The sequence below is a fragment of the Heterocephalus glaber genome, unplaced genomic scaffold (assembly GCF_053883595.1).
Source record: "Heterocephalus glaber isolate CG9 unplaced genomic scaffold, H.glaber_assembly_v1.0 deba00001004, whole genome shotgun sequence".
NCBI classification, from domain to species: Eukaryota; Metazoa; Chordata; class Mammalia; order Rodentia; family Bathyergidae; genus Heterocephalus; species Heterocephalus glaber.
In genome coordinates, this window is record NW_028258179.1 from 6,438,661 (window position 1) to 6,452,826 (window position 14,166).

Below are 14,166 nucleotides of genomic sequence, written 5' to 3' on the forward strand. Positions count from 1 at the left end.
GGAGAATGGATCCTGTGAGCAAAAGTGCAAGTCAACAGATCAGCTAGGTACTGCGTCTGTCTTCTCGGAAAGAGATGAGGGTGCCTTAGGCAATGGAGGTAGCAGCAATAACCAGGGGAATGGTCAGATTTGGGGTGCACAGAATTAGATAGGAATTACTGATGGGTTGGGTGATGAAGTTAGGGAAGAACCAAAGTTGACTCCAAGGTCTGAGCCTGAGCAGTGTCATGAGCTGACATTGGGGAGGCTGGGTGCAGGTCTAGGTTATGTGAGGGGCTTGGAATCAAGATCTCTAATTGGGACCTTGTAATTCTGAGTTGCTTACTGGACACACAGATGGTAACATCAAGGGCACCCTTGGAGACCCCTGAACTCAGAACCCCCAAAGACCCCCTTTCCCAATAGTGGGAAAGCCGAAGTAGCCTGGACCTTCTTTGGGGTTTCATCAGGACAACATACCTACCTGTAACTCTTACTCTCTAAGTATACATGTGTGTGTTTGCATGTGGGAGGCATGTGCACATGTGTACCTGGAAGTTTAGCAAAGCAGTTAGGCCAAAGGACCCCAGAAGCCGATAGTCTGGATCTCAAACCTGGCTCCACTGCCAGCCAGTCATGTGACCTTGGTCAAGTTCCTTCATCTCTCATCTGTGCCTCAGCTGTGTTATCTGTAAGGCAGGAATGACGACACTCATGGTGCTTTCCTCACAGAATTGTGGGGAGCCTCAGGGAGTCAGCGTGTGTAAGACTCTTAGAGCTGAGCCTGGCTCTTACCAGGCTCTCAGTAAATGTTAGGTACTGTAGTGGGCGAGTGTGCTCTATGAGTAAATGTAGAGAGAGTTCATGACCTAAGGCTTGTTCAAAGAAGGTAGGAATTCCTGCCTGGGATACCACTGTTATAGCATGGAGACCCACTTCTGTATCTGTATATATATATCTATGTATCTGTATCTGTATCTGTCTATGTATATCTGTATCTAGTACTATATTTTTATCTGTATCTAGTATCTTTATTATCTGTATCTGCATCTGTATCTAGTATCTGTATCTGAATATCTACTATCTGTATCTGTATGTAGTATCTAATATCTGTACCTAGTGTATCTTGTGTCTGTATCCGTGTATGTATCTGTATCTGGTACCTGTATCTAGAATCTGTATCTAGTATAGAGATATATCTGTAGTATGGGTCTGTCTGTCTATCTATCTATTATCTATCATCTATCTATCATCTATCTATCTGTCAGCTTACCAGAAATCCTGCCTTCTGTTGTTGGATGAAATGCCTCACTAAAATAAGCTGGGATCTTTTAATGATAGGCATCTGTCTCTCCCTTACCTACCATGATTTTACTGGACTGAATTCCACGTGGGTGAGATTTTACCTTACTTGTGTTTGAACTTGCACCCCCCCACCCCACCCCAGTCTGCAGCCAGCCAATCTGAACTAATGGATGGGGCAGGGCTTCAGGATAGAGTGGTGCCCCTCTCCTCTTTGAAAGTATCTTTCCCGTCATGTTACTTTTGGGGAAAAGGTTTAATTGCCATCTGGGGTCACTTGGCTATTTTTGTTTCTGGCATTTGAACCCTGTGCTCTTGGGGACCACTCTGTGGGATGGAAATATTAATCCTAATTGTCCATCCTAATTGTCCATCGCTGTTCATGTTCCCTCTCCATTACTGCACATCATCCATAGCCCTCCATGCTTTCAAGCCACCTATCTTGCAATGGAAGGTGGATGGAACAGTTCTGCCAACCCAAGTGGGCCTGGGATGTGTTTTCTTTTCATGCTGTTACCGCATAAAAGTGGTCAGAAATCACTCAGAACTTATTTTGTCTTCTCCAGCAAAGTTTCAGTAATTTTGATAAAAGGGAAGAAATGGGTTCTTATTGCCCAGAGCTCTAAAGTGGGGCAGAAGGAGGTCATATAGGCCAAATGGACTGCTATGTAAATTTTTCATACTCAAAATTGTTTCATTTTCTGTCACACTTGGGAGCTGAAGCACACTTGGGCTAGATGTAGGGCAAAAATAGTTCCTCAAAAGCTTCATTGTTTTGTCCATTTGAAGCCAGGTTTTTTTTTTTTTTTCCAGTGCTAGGGATGAAACCCAGGGCCTTGCACATGCTAGGTAAGTGCTGTACTACCGAGCTCCACCCTCAGCCCTGGAAGGCAGATATTTAAGTCTAATGTCCTCTGAGTCTTTTTGAAATGATCTGCTTTAGGCCTTCCTTCTAATTCCTTCCTCATCAACATCATCAGCAAGCTCGAGTCAATGACCTGGTCAGTAGCCCTCAGAGAGCTGGTCTGGTAGTGGTTAGTTAGCAAGGTGCTGTCTGGCTAAGTGGCTTAGTTCTGTCTCTGTGTATTGACACTGACTGATTCTCCACTCTGCATAACAGCTGTGCCAAGAGCTTTGCAGATAGCGCCACTGTCACAAGGGAAGCCACTAGGCTCAGAGAGGGACACTTGCCCGAGGTTGCCCTGGAGGCTGGACTTTAGTCCAGGCCTGCTTGCCTTCAGAGACAGAGAATTTAGTGAGTCTGACACCCTGCCTCATTGTGAGAGATTTACTATAAGAGCAGAAGCCAAGGAGTCAGTTTATATTTGTGTCGGTGAGCATCAGTCAGCCCTTTGATCCCTGAGCCTCTGTTGTTTTTACCCTTGCTGTCTGTTACCTCTATTCTGTCTATCTCTCCGTTGCTCTCTGTCTGTTTCTCTCCACCTGTGCTTCTGTCTATGTCATCTCCTGTCCCCTCTTGTGTCCTGTCCCAGTGTGGGCTCATCTGCCAAGCAACTCTATGCCTGACATAGGAAAACGACAGGAAGTTTATTTAGTTCCTGTGTCTGACATACCTGAGGGAGGCTCCCCATGGACATGAAAGGCTTGAGAGCTCTTGCTTCTTCTCCAGACCTTGGCCCCGGGCTCTCTCCTTTGTTCCCATTTGTCTTCAGGCTGCCCCAGCCAGCTGAGTGCTCCATTCCCCTGAGTCACCCAGGCACTCTCCTCTAGCCTGTCAGCAAATCCTGCTGGCTCTCTACTTTCACACCATGGTGTCCTATCCAGAAAGGCCAAGCCACTCTACATAAAGCCTTGCCCATCACAGTAGCACAGTAGCCTGTGGGTCCTCAGGCTGCCTCCTAGCTGTGTGTGCATGCTCGTAAAAAACTAACTAAATCCCTCCTTTCTATTCTGAAAACTCCCCAGGGGCTTCTCGTGATACTCTGACAAAATCTTTACGCTGACCCATTGAGGAGTCCCCATAATCTGACTTCATTCATTCTATCTTATTACATATATATTATATATATTATATATATATTACATATATATCTTGTTACATACAGTTTTTTCCTAAAAAAAAAAAAGTGGGTAAGAGATCAGCTTTCTTTCATACTTAACACAAGAATAAAATCATCTTAGAACTTCTTGAAGACAGGGTTTAGAATGGGCAATGCATGGGGCTAAAATGAAAGGACAATGAGGATGAAGACATTTATGTAGGTTCAATGAATTCACATAGATTCCAAAAACTGAATCAAACTAGTTGAGATTGGATAAGAGAAGTAGGAAGGTGTTATCAAAACACTCACTTGAAAGAGAAAAAGTGTAAAATTTCATTAAAATAACAGCACCTGCAAACGAATAAAAGGGTCTGTCCTTTCCCCATGCATGTGCAAATGCCTTGCTTCATTCCTCAGCCTCACAGAGAGCCCTTAAGTTTTGTGGCATGTGTGGAAGGGTATTTCCCATAAGTTTCCCAATCATGAAGTGCAACTTTGCTCTGTGAACAGGTGTAGAGCTCACGGAGGTCTTGGGAGGTGGGAAGTTTCAATACGGGGCTGGGACAATCTGGGCCATCTGACCTTTAATCCTTCAGCTTGGGACCGGAGCAGGAATTTCTTACTGGAGCCCAAAAGAGGTGGAGACCAGTGCCTGAAGGAGCGAGCTAACTAACTGATTCCTTCAGGGAAAGCCGAGTTCCAGGGGCTGGAGTGGCTCTTGAGGGGCACCAGACTCAGAAGAATCCCTTGTCCCCTAGGGAGGGATAGTCCTGGCTTCACCTGGTGCACGTCTGTAGGCCTGTGGCACTTTCTCTCAATGAATCTTCTGGTTCCTGCCTTTCTCACAGCTGAGGGCCAGGAGCTGACCAGGGTGCTGGCCAGAATCAGGGGCCTCCTGAGCCCTCTCGATTCAAGGTGAGTTCTGTGGGCCAACAGCATGGGATCACCTGGGAAGAGCCTGTTGGATATGCAGCATCCTATGCTCCTCCACCATATGTGCTTACTCAGAATCTATGTTGGATTAGATTCTCCAGTGATTCATGTGTACAGGGAAGTTTAAGAGGCAATACTCTTGGTGAAGGGTAGAGAATTATAAAACCTGGGCATGTGGATTGGGTTTTTATTGGGGTTAATATCTTCAGTGGCCTAAGAAAGGTTCTGTAGCTTTTGGCAAGGGAAGGTTGTGCACGTCGGAAGGCACATGTGCTGGGAGCCTCCTGTGAGACTGTAGCCTCTGGCTCCTGTGCATATAATCCTCTCACTGTTCGTTCATATGCTAGAGTCCTTCGGACGTCTGTGTTGGCTAGGAATTTGTCTAGGTACAAAATTGTGCTTCAGAGGAGGGGTTGGGACGGACTGAAGTTCCTGTGGGAAGGTGTGTGTTGGATGGAGGAGTTACCTAAGTCAGACACAACCGTGAGCTGGTAAGATAGTAACCATCAACTGCATTGATGTCTGAAGGATAGCTAAGGGCCTGGGCTCTTTTTCACAGTCACTGTTTGCATCACAAGCAACAAAAGGACGGAGCACTGTCTGGGTCCCAGAGAGTGAACTGAGGGTACAGTCAGAGGCCCATCTCTCTGGGTGTTTAATACACATTTTTTATGAAGGCCATGAAAGGAATTGCAACGTTGCAACTCAGTGACTAAAACAAACAAGGAATAAGAGAAGCTTGGCCACTGGATCTAAAGGGTGTTGTGACCATGGGAGGGAGTAGCTCAGAGATGGGACACAAGAACACACTCCGACTATGCACATATGGTGGCTGTGGTGCCACCAGCTTCCGTATGCATCATGACTGTGGCTGGGGCCCTGTCTGAGTTGCCTCCAGTGCAATGGTCTAGCACCGGTGTTCAGGTCCCTCAGTCAATGTGCCTTTACGGAGCAGATGCCCTGTACCTGGTGGCCTCAGGGCTTTCCCAGGGTCACTCTGACGTGCCAGGAGCCTGAGTGGGTTTACACTGGGAAGGACTCAGATCTTGGTACCAGCACAGTTGTATTTGTGTACTTCTGATGCCTCAGTTGCCTTTCTCTTTCTTGATGAGCTAGGCCTACATCAAAGTGAGGGTCCGTGGCAGGGGTGGTTGGAAGATACAGCTGGGCAGAAGGGATGGAGCTTTCAGCAGTGAAAGGCAAGCTGAGAAGGCAGGATCTGGGGTCTACTGCATGAGAGGCGAGGAACTGGCATGAGAGTAGCACTCACTCCATCCTTTGCACTATGGAAGAGGGGGATTGTGGGTTAATGGTTGTCCTGGGTGGCTGACTCATTGCTGCACCTGTGTCTCCTGGGAGGCCATCCACTTTAGGTGAGTATGTGTGTCTCCTGGACCAGGCTTAATATAACAGACACCTGATGCCCCCGAAGCACCAGAGTTCTAACTTGAGGGCAGGTGCCCACCTCCATCAGTTGCTACCGGTGTACAAAATTCTCTCTTGCTTGGCCAGGATTAAGAGTTAGCAGAATGGGCAAGATTATCCCTCCAACTGCCAGCTTTGGGTTTTCAGGCAGTGAGAAGTAGCTTCTAGGCCATGGACCCACTCAACTAGTACCTCAGGCTTGTTTCTCTGCAAAGCCTCGGGGGAAAGTCCAGGCTCCTCAGAAGGTAAGGGCACAGCCCACCGAGACCTCCAGCCTCAAAAGTATGATCAAGAGAATGAGGCGAGTTCATGATGTCACAACTGTGGCCTCCATGTGCTCACCAAGGAGAGGGGAGCTTCCCTGAAGGGCCGTACCCTTTCAATCGGCTGTCACAGAGCAAACTCGACCAGAGAGGGCAGGGCTGGTCTGCATGGCTGTGCCCCACATCCATGGGGGAAGAGCCCAGCCCAAGGGCCTGGGAGAGCAGGTGAACCCCGCCAGGCCTGGAACCCAGGGGATCAGAATAGGAGATGAAATCCGACAGAGCAGTTCGGGAAGGGGTAGGAGTCCTCCTGCCTGTGAACAGTCACCACAGCTGGGCCTTTCAAGATTTCCCCCCAAATCTTAGCAGCCCTTGAGACCCGGGTGACAAGATCTCCTCTTACTGAAATGGGTCTGGAGGTGAGGAGTTTGTCCAAGGTCACAGAGGTAGCAAGATGTCAGAGCCCAGTTCAAACCGAGAGCTGGTTTCACTCAGCATTTAAAAAAATATTTTTCGGCCCGGGTATTTAGCTCAGTGGTTCCGGCGCCTGCCTCGCAAGTGCAAGGTCCCGAGTTTGATCCCTGGGCACAAAAAAAAAAAAAAAATTTTTTTTTCATTGTTAGTAAAATATGCATAACATAACAGTTGCCATGGTAACCAGTTGTAAGTGCCCAGCTCGGTGGCATTTTGTGCACGCACATTGCCATGTGGACATCTCCACTGTCCGTCTCTAGTTTGTTCCATTTTTTTTTCTTTTTTTCTTTTTTTTTGGTTCTGGGGATCGAACTCAGGACCTTGTGCTTTCGAGGCAGGCAGCAGAACCACTGAGCTAAATCCCCAGGCCAAGTTTGTTCTATTTTGACACGTGTTCTCATGGCACAAAAAGCAGGGAAGAAAGCTGAAGATCTGGGTTGCGGCAGGGAGTAGGCCAAGTGGCTCTGCTTGTCTCCCTGGAGGAGAAGAGGGTCCGGGGGAGCCAGCAAGGCCAGTGCAAATCCTCACCTTTGCAAGCTGCTCTGAGGTGAGGTCTGGAGTGGAGACCTTTCTTCACAAGGACACACCCGCCTGAGACTCTCCTCTCCTGCAGGTGGATGAAAGGGCCTCCACGCTGACTGGTTCCACTCAGGGTGGCCACCTGCTGGCACTGAAAGATAGTGCAACCACCTGGCATGAACAAAAAGAATTCGATCCGCTTCGCTGCATGAATTGAGGCATTTTGTTGAGTGTCGGATAGAAGTGCTAACCTGTAGGTTACAAACCTAAACGTGCTCCTGCCTCTCTGTCTCTGTCTTCTCTCAGTTCAAGAGGTCACTTACATTACAAACAGGATGCTTTAACAGATGACCTTCAGGACAAGATAAAGACATTTAAGTGGAACTTCTCATGGTATGTCAGACCTTCTTGGTGGTGGATAAGTTTGCAATGAGAAGGAAAAATTGCATAGAACAAAGAACTTGATTGTTTAGTAACCAGAAAATGGATGAGAAAAGTCCATCTTAGTTTAATTAACTTCACTTCGAGACCAAGGGGATGAGAGAAGCCCATTTGCCTTCAGATACTCCTAAGAGGTATGAGACGTGATAGAAAAATACAGCATGTATTGAAATTTTTAAAAATTAGTACAGTAATTCTGCTGCCTGCCTCGCAAGTCAAGGACCTGAGTTTGATCCCCTGTACCAAAAGAAAAATTATTGCAGTGAAAGAAAAATTACCATGAATCTCCTTCAAAATACTCCCCCTCACTTTGAACACATTTCTCCGATCATTCTCGCCACTTTCTGAAGCAGTTCTGAAAACCTTCCTTCCTGAATGTCTTTAGTTGTATGGTTGTGACTTCTTCGATGTCCTGAATTGATTGAAAATGTTTAATTTCATGGTCATTTTGATTTGGGGGGACAGCCAGAAGTTGCAGGGTGCCAGATCAGGTGAATAAGGTGGATAGAATACATGGTAATGTTTTTAAGAGCCTGCTTTTCCATTGGCTAGCACTCAGAAGCATTATTCACCATATTTTTGATCATGCCTCATAAAGATCTTCACAAAAGAACACTTCCAGAACTTCTTCAGGAAGCGGCAATAATGATGGGTTAAATGTGTTTGATATGAGTGGGAATAGTTTGAGGGGAATTCATGACAATGTGTCTTTTACCGTAATAGCTTTTTATAAATTTGAATATTCACCATAGTTTTTGATCAACCCTTGTACAGCGAAAGCGTAGTTTTCCTCTCCCAGATCAAGCACCGGACAGTGCAGAGGAGGATGGTGGTGGTGCAGAAGCTCCTGTGGGAATTCTCTGCCCCTCTGGGTGTCTCTTGTGGTACTAGCTCCTTCTACACCTTACCTGGGAACTGTGTTAGTTCATTTCTTCACCCTTCTGGAGGCTGGAGCTCTGAGGTCCAGGTGTCGGCAGGGCTGGCCCTCCTGAGGCCCTTCCCTGTGACTTGCAGATGGTCACCTTCTCCCTGCGAGTTTCCCTCTGTGTCTGTCCATGCCCAGATCTCTTCTTCTTAAGACACCTGTTATGTAAGGTCAGGACCCAACCCATAGCCTCATTTACCTTGATCACCTCTTCGAGTGCCGCGTGCCCTAAGTCGCACTCCCAGGCACTGGGAGCTAGGTCGCCTTCGTGTGAGTTTAGGGGGACAAAACTCAGTCCACAGCAGGGGCCAAATTGGGCAATCTCGGGGAGGCAGCAAGGCCAAGTTATACATGCAAGAAGCATGGAGCAGGCGGGGCCCGTAGGGCTGCAGTGTAGACCTGTCTTCAGGCTTTGCAGCCACTGAGCCTCCCAGACCTGAGACCTCCACAGGGACCCATCTGCCCGAGCCTGCCCTCTGCGGCAATATCTTCCTTCCACCTCACCCTGCCTGTGGTGCTCAGCCTACATGTCTCTCCCACTCTCACCGAGGATCGAGAGGGTGTCGCCTAGCTGACCAAATCCAAGTTCCCATCTAGTTCTCAAAACCCTCCCCAGCCTGTGATTCTCAGGGCTACAGTGCTACCCAGTACCTGCTCAGGACTTGCCTTAGCACAACCGCTAGACTAGAGGCCTCAGCCAGTCCCCTTCTATGCTTTTCCCTCTAGATAAACGTTAAGCCCAAGGTGAAACACTACACCTCGTTTTGTTACCTGTACCAATCACTTGGCAACATGCGTTTTGAATCTGTTCCTGTAAATATAACTCTAAATAAGATGTCTGATGTCTATGGTGCAGGTGGCCTTCTTACCCCAGTTCCCACATTCGTACCTCCCTGTTCATTCCTCTTCTTGCCACCTTGGGACTGCTGCTCCTTCCCCTTCCACGGGGAGTATTCCTTGAGCAGTTTCATTGTAATTTTAGCCTGTTTTCCTTGTCATCACTTATGTGACTCTGCAGTTTATACTTCACTGTCATTCTTTTTCTTTCTCTGTCGTTCTTGGTAGTCCTTCCTAGTTCATTTGTTTGGTTTCCAAAGCAGGTTTTAGGTTCTGCTTTCCAATGCCTTTATATCTCTGAAGAGGCCTTGTAGGCGCTGTCTACACTGCAGGCTAAGGAGAGAAACACTGGGTGAACTTCTGGCTCTGTCTGGAAGAGCATGTGCCAGAGTGTGAGAGGGAAGGAAATCCTAGGGCTGTGCGGAATTTCAGTCCTGAGATTTACTCGGAGGGAGATTTTGAGATTTCTCCACCTCTACTTCCTGGTGGGATCTCCTCCCACAAGGCTCCTGATTTCCGGCTTTCTGCAGCATCCACCTTTCCCTGGCACTCTATACTTGACCACTGCATTCACTTCCTTTATCTGTCTGACCTTTGGAGTATTTGGGTTGGAGGCTTCTGTCTTGAGTCACTCATCCTTCTTTGACAAGGAGTTTCTCCTTGAATTGAAGATACTTTCTGTCAGAGTCACCACGCAAACCCCTCTTTTTTCAGCCTTTGCCTAAATATCTCTGTCTTTGCAAAACTAATCCTCTATACTCACCCTGCTTAATTGTGAATCCACTTGCTTTCCAGAATCCTGTTTCATCAACTTTTAAATTACACTCGGGTGGTAGTGTGAAGAGAAGAAGGCACACGAAGACTCCAGGGTTAAAATCAAAGCAAGTCGGCAGGAGACTTGCAGACACCCACAAGCAGAATTTTCTTCTGCTGGCCCTGGTTTGGCAACCTCTCCTTTTGTACATTCCTAGAAAACTCAAGGGCCTAGAGATCTGGCCAGGGGCTGCTTCAGCACGAGACTTCTTCAGCAAAGGCCTACAAGCTGCTCTGACAGCTAAAAAGTCTCAACCTGGATGGTGCCAAATGGCTGTTTCACTTTGCAGATTCACAATGAGGATTGTGGCAGAATCACTTTTTTTTTTTAATTACAGCTAATTTATTGGGGTTTTTCGTTTTGTTTTGTTTTGGTACTGGGGATCGAACTCGGGACCTTGTGTTTGCAATGCAGTTGGTGGAACCACTGAGCTAATTCCCCGGCCCCAGAATCACTGTTAAGTGACTTCCAGAGCAGAGTGTGTTTAGGTTCAAAACCTGAAGGTATCTGTAATGCCTGCATGCCATGGAGACACAGGCAAACGCTGTATGCATAAACATGATGCGGACAGGGTTTTCACTGCGTGCACTTTATGTTAATGAACATAATTTTACTAATACAGTCAAACTCTTAACATTTACAAGTGCAAATGGTTTAACCTAGGGCAGATGCTTATGCATCCTGGATGGTTAATTAAAGTAATATTTGGCATATCCAATTCCTACTGCAATCTAAATCTAACCTTTCTATTAGAAATATTGTAAGTTTAAACTTTGTTTAAAGCAAAAATATGGCTGACCTCCCCCTTTTATCCTGATTGTTTGTGTCAGGAAATATGGGTTTTCCTACCGGAGCAGAAAGAATCTTGAATACCGAGGAAGTTCTCTAGGGAACCGAGGAGGTCAGAATTCTTCTATTCCACTACTCAGTGTGGAAGAAACCTGGCAATAGGGTGGTGGGTGAGCTCTGAGGGGACCTCTGCAGCTTGGGAAGCCCAGTGGGTGCCGGGCGTCTGCGATAACGCAGTGAGAATCAAAATTAAAGTCAGCCCTCAACATTAAGCAACAAGCCACCGCTGAGCAAAATCTGCCACCAGACGCACAGCTCAGGTGAGCTCCTCTCTGCTCCGGCCAAGAACATCCCGCCTGTTTCCCCAGAACTTCATGTCATTTCATCACCAGTTGAACACTAGTTGGGTTTTCAGTGTAGGCGATGGCTTGTTTTTGGCATTTGTCCTTGCTATCAAATGGAGAACACCTATTGGGATTATAAAAACACTCATTTTTGTAATGCAGCATCAAGAATGACACCATTTTAGCCCAGGATACTAATGGATATCAGAGACAAATTTACTCTCTCAGGTAGGCTTTTAAATGAAGCCAGGAGAAAGACACCATTGCAAGGTCTGGAGTGGGGATATTTCCTCAGCTCTGGGGACAGATGGCACAATGGCTTCCACGTCTGCCACTCTGTGCAAAAGGTGACCTTCCTGTGGCAAGTAACTCTCACCAACTGGTCATCGATTGCCCTAATTTCTGCTGCATCCTCACTGCTGTGACTTCCCTCATCCCACCTATGATCACTCAACTCTCCCGTCTTAAAGGTGAGCTTTCCCTCTGGTTTGGCTTGCTTCTCTTTATACTCCTATTTCAATCTTCATTGTTTATTCATTTATTTATTCAGTCAATCATTACTGAGCACCCTCAAAAAATAAATTACACCCTCCTATTTCTACTTGTCTGTAGCCTATACTTCATACGTAAACATATAATTCGAATAAGAGCCAAGTCTCAAGGACCATTAGTTTGAACAAAACTATTATGTTGGCAGTGCCTTGTTGAAGACTGAAGTTGTCCACTGCCAGTTACTACTTCTCTCCTGGTAGAGTTTTACAAAGACAAAGTAGTGTAAAGGAGACATGGGAAACTGAATTAATAAACCAGCCTGGCTCACCTTCCTCGACATCCCTCAAGCCCTGGTTCACTAACCCAGTGATAAATATATGCTGGTGTGAGGAAAGTTAACACAAACTGCAAAAAGGCTAAGTTGCTTAAATTGCCTCTATTGAAGAATTTTTTCTCATCTTAATTAAGAGCTTTTAATCTATTAATTAATCTTCTCATTACTTGCCATAACAAGCACTTCCTACTTCATTTGTGGTTTTGAAGATGTGCCACTAATTGTAGAAGTTAAATTTTGGTATGGTTTAACATTGTGATACTACCAGCAAATCAAGAGTGGAACTTAAGTATGATTACCTTATTTGCATTTAATATACAGGGTTCTGTAATTATGCATTCCTCTCTTATAATCTGGTGTTCAATTGCTCCTGTGTGGCATGGCTTCAAGAATTTTCTTCCAGTGGGCTAAGATTTTTCATTCCTCTTCTTAAAAGAAGGCGGTGCCTTGAAAGCTCATTATAAAAACCTCCCTCCCTCCTCCTGCAAGTAGAAGAGTCCAGCAGACTTTGGGGTAAGGGAGAATCCTGCCCGATAAGTCACCACTTATGGGTATGTTATCAGCTTTTCCTCTCTCTCTATCTTTCCACAAACCTTACCCTTGCTGTAACCTGTAGAATTGATATGTTTAGTGCCTCTAAGAAGGGCATTGTGTGGTTTTTCTATGAAGATTTAAAATAATTTTGAGTTCTTCAAAGAGACGGGGGCATAAGCAAACTGCTGGTGTGCAGACATATCTACTCTGCATGTGGGTTTATTTAGAAATGTAGATATCTTTGCTAGATTTGTTAATGACTTTAAATATAGTTTCCTTTTTCTGACTGGCAGAGTTTGAGATTTCCTCAAATGAGCTTTACTAAAAAATTCATCGGCATCCTAACTTGGCAACTGACACCCTAAATCAATGCTATGTTCTCACAACATAACAAAATGCGTTCTTTTAAAAAATTGAGACTATGATGAAATATAAATTAACACCAAGAAGCAACACACTGATGAAAAAAGGAGAAAATTGTATTTGACTTGTTTTTACATCCTGCGGCTCTTTCATTCTTTCAGTTTGTTGAAACATGCTCATCATTTGTATTATTTAGAAGCCAGAGAGAAAGAGTGAGGGGTTGGATGAATAATTAAAGACTTTATTTCTATTTAATTTTAAGTCCATTCTAGCCCAAACTGACTTTTTTGGCGTTGAGATCCTTGCACTGGGCAGAAGTTAGGGGTAGTTCCTTAGGTCTAGTCTTCACTCACTGATTTAAATATACTCACCACAACAGTTTTAGCCCAGCGAAATCTTGAGAGTGCAAAGAACTTCCTTGGAGAGTTGTGACTTTGGACTGATAATTCTTTAGAATTTGCAACGAAGTTATTATCATCTATTATTAATTTCTTTTGTCTTGCCTAAGAATTGATGTTATTCTTGGCACCCATGAGGAGAGCAGGGTTCTGGGCTCCGGGGGGACCTCTTCCTGTCCCCCATTCTAGGGAGCTCTCAGGACACAGCACAGTGTGGCCTCACCTGCTGCCGGTGCCCGCCCCCTGTCTCTCTCCCCTGCTCTTTGGGGTGGACACCTTGGGATCAGCGACGTCAGGAGCCTCCATGGATCTTTGCCATCCCCTCTCCTGCCTCAATTTTACCCATCAACTCAGACTGTAAGACTGTGGCTGGCAGAGGCGATGAGAAGACTGAGAGAGAATGCTCACTCAGCGGTCTGTCCAGGGGACGATGAGAGGTGGGGAAAGGGCAGAGGTCCTGCTGACCCGCTATCTCGCATCTCCTCAGTGCTCTGGCCAGAATGGGCGAGGGGAAGGCGTCTGGGGATGGATGGTGTCACGTACATCCGAAGTCTTTGCAAGTGTCACCCACACCATCACCATGAATAATTGATGGGAGTGAAGAGGAGACGGCTGGCCTTGTGCGGGGCCTTTTGGATGCAAGCTTCTCCTCCCAACACCAACAACCATTTCCCTCTCACTCAGGGCTATGTAAGGAGGACATTGTGTTCATTCATTCATTTTAACATTTATTTTTCATTTTCTCATAAAGAGACCCATCTTGCTTGCAGGTGACATATTAGGGCCCATTTGGTCACCATAAGAGAGGAGCTCAAAAGCAGTTTTTAAAACATGCTAAAGGCCACTTTCAGCCTAGGAAAACCACAGACCAGACTGACCTTTTGATTTTTTTGTATCGGACTCGAAGGATGTAAGAATGTTCTGTTGTTAATGGTGACTTCTAGATTATTGGAAATTATTCATGAGCATCCAAATAAAAGTTACAGCAGCCAGACCT

The 14,166-nt window shown here is 45.9% G+C and overlaps 1 protein-coding gene across 12 annotated transcripts in view; it reads left to right on the forward strand.

The window, feature by feature from the left end:
• Trpm8 (transient receptor potential cation channel subfamily M member 8) overlaps positions 1-14,166 on the forward strand; it is a 139,834-nt gene that overhangs the window by 39,907 nt on the left and 85,761 nt on the right. The window contains exon 1 of one of the 12 annotated variants that reach the window (XM_087209480.1): positions 12,359-12,425. The exons of the other annotated variants lie outside the window; for them this stretch is intronic. Within the exon in view, the coding sequence (XP_087065606.1) occupies positions 12,422-12,425 (4 nt within the window). The 5' untranslated portion in view covers positions 12,359-12,421. Of the gene's footprint in view, positions 1-12,358; positions 12,426-14,166 lie in introns of those variants that run through there. 12 annotated transcript variants of the gene reach the window in all.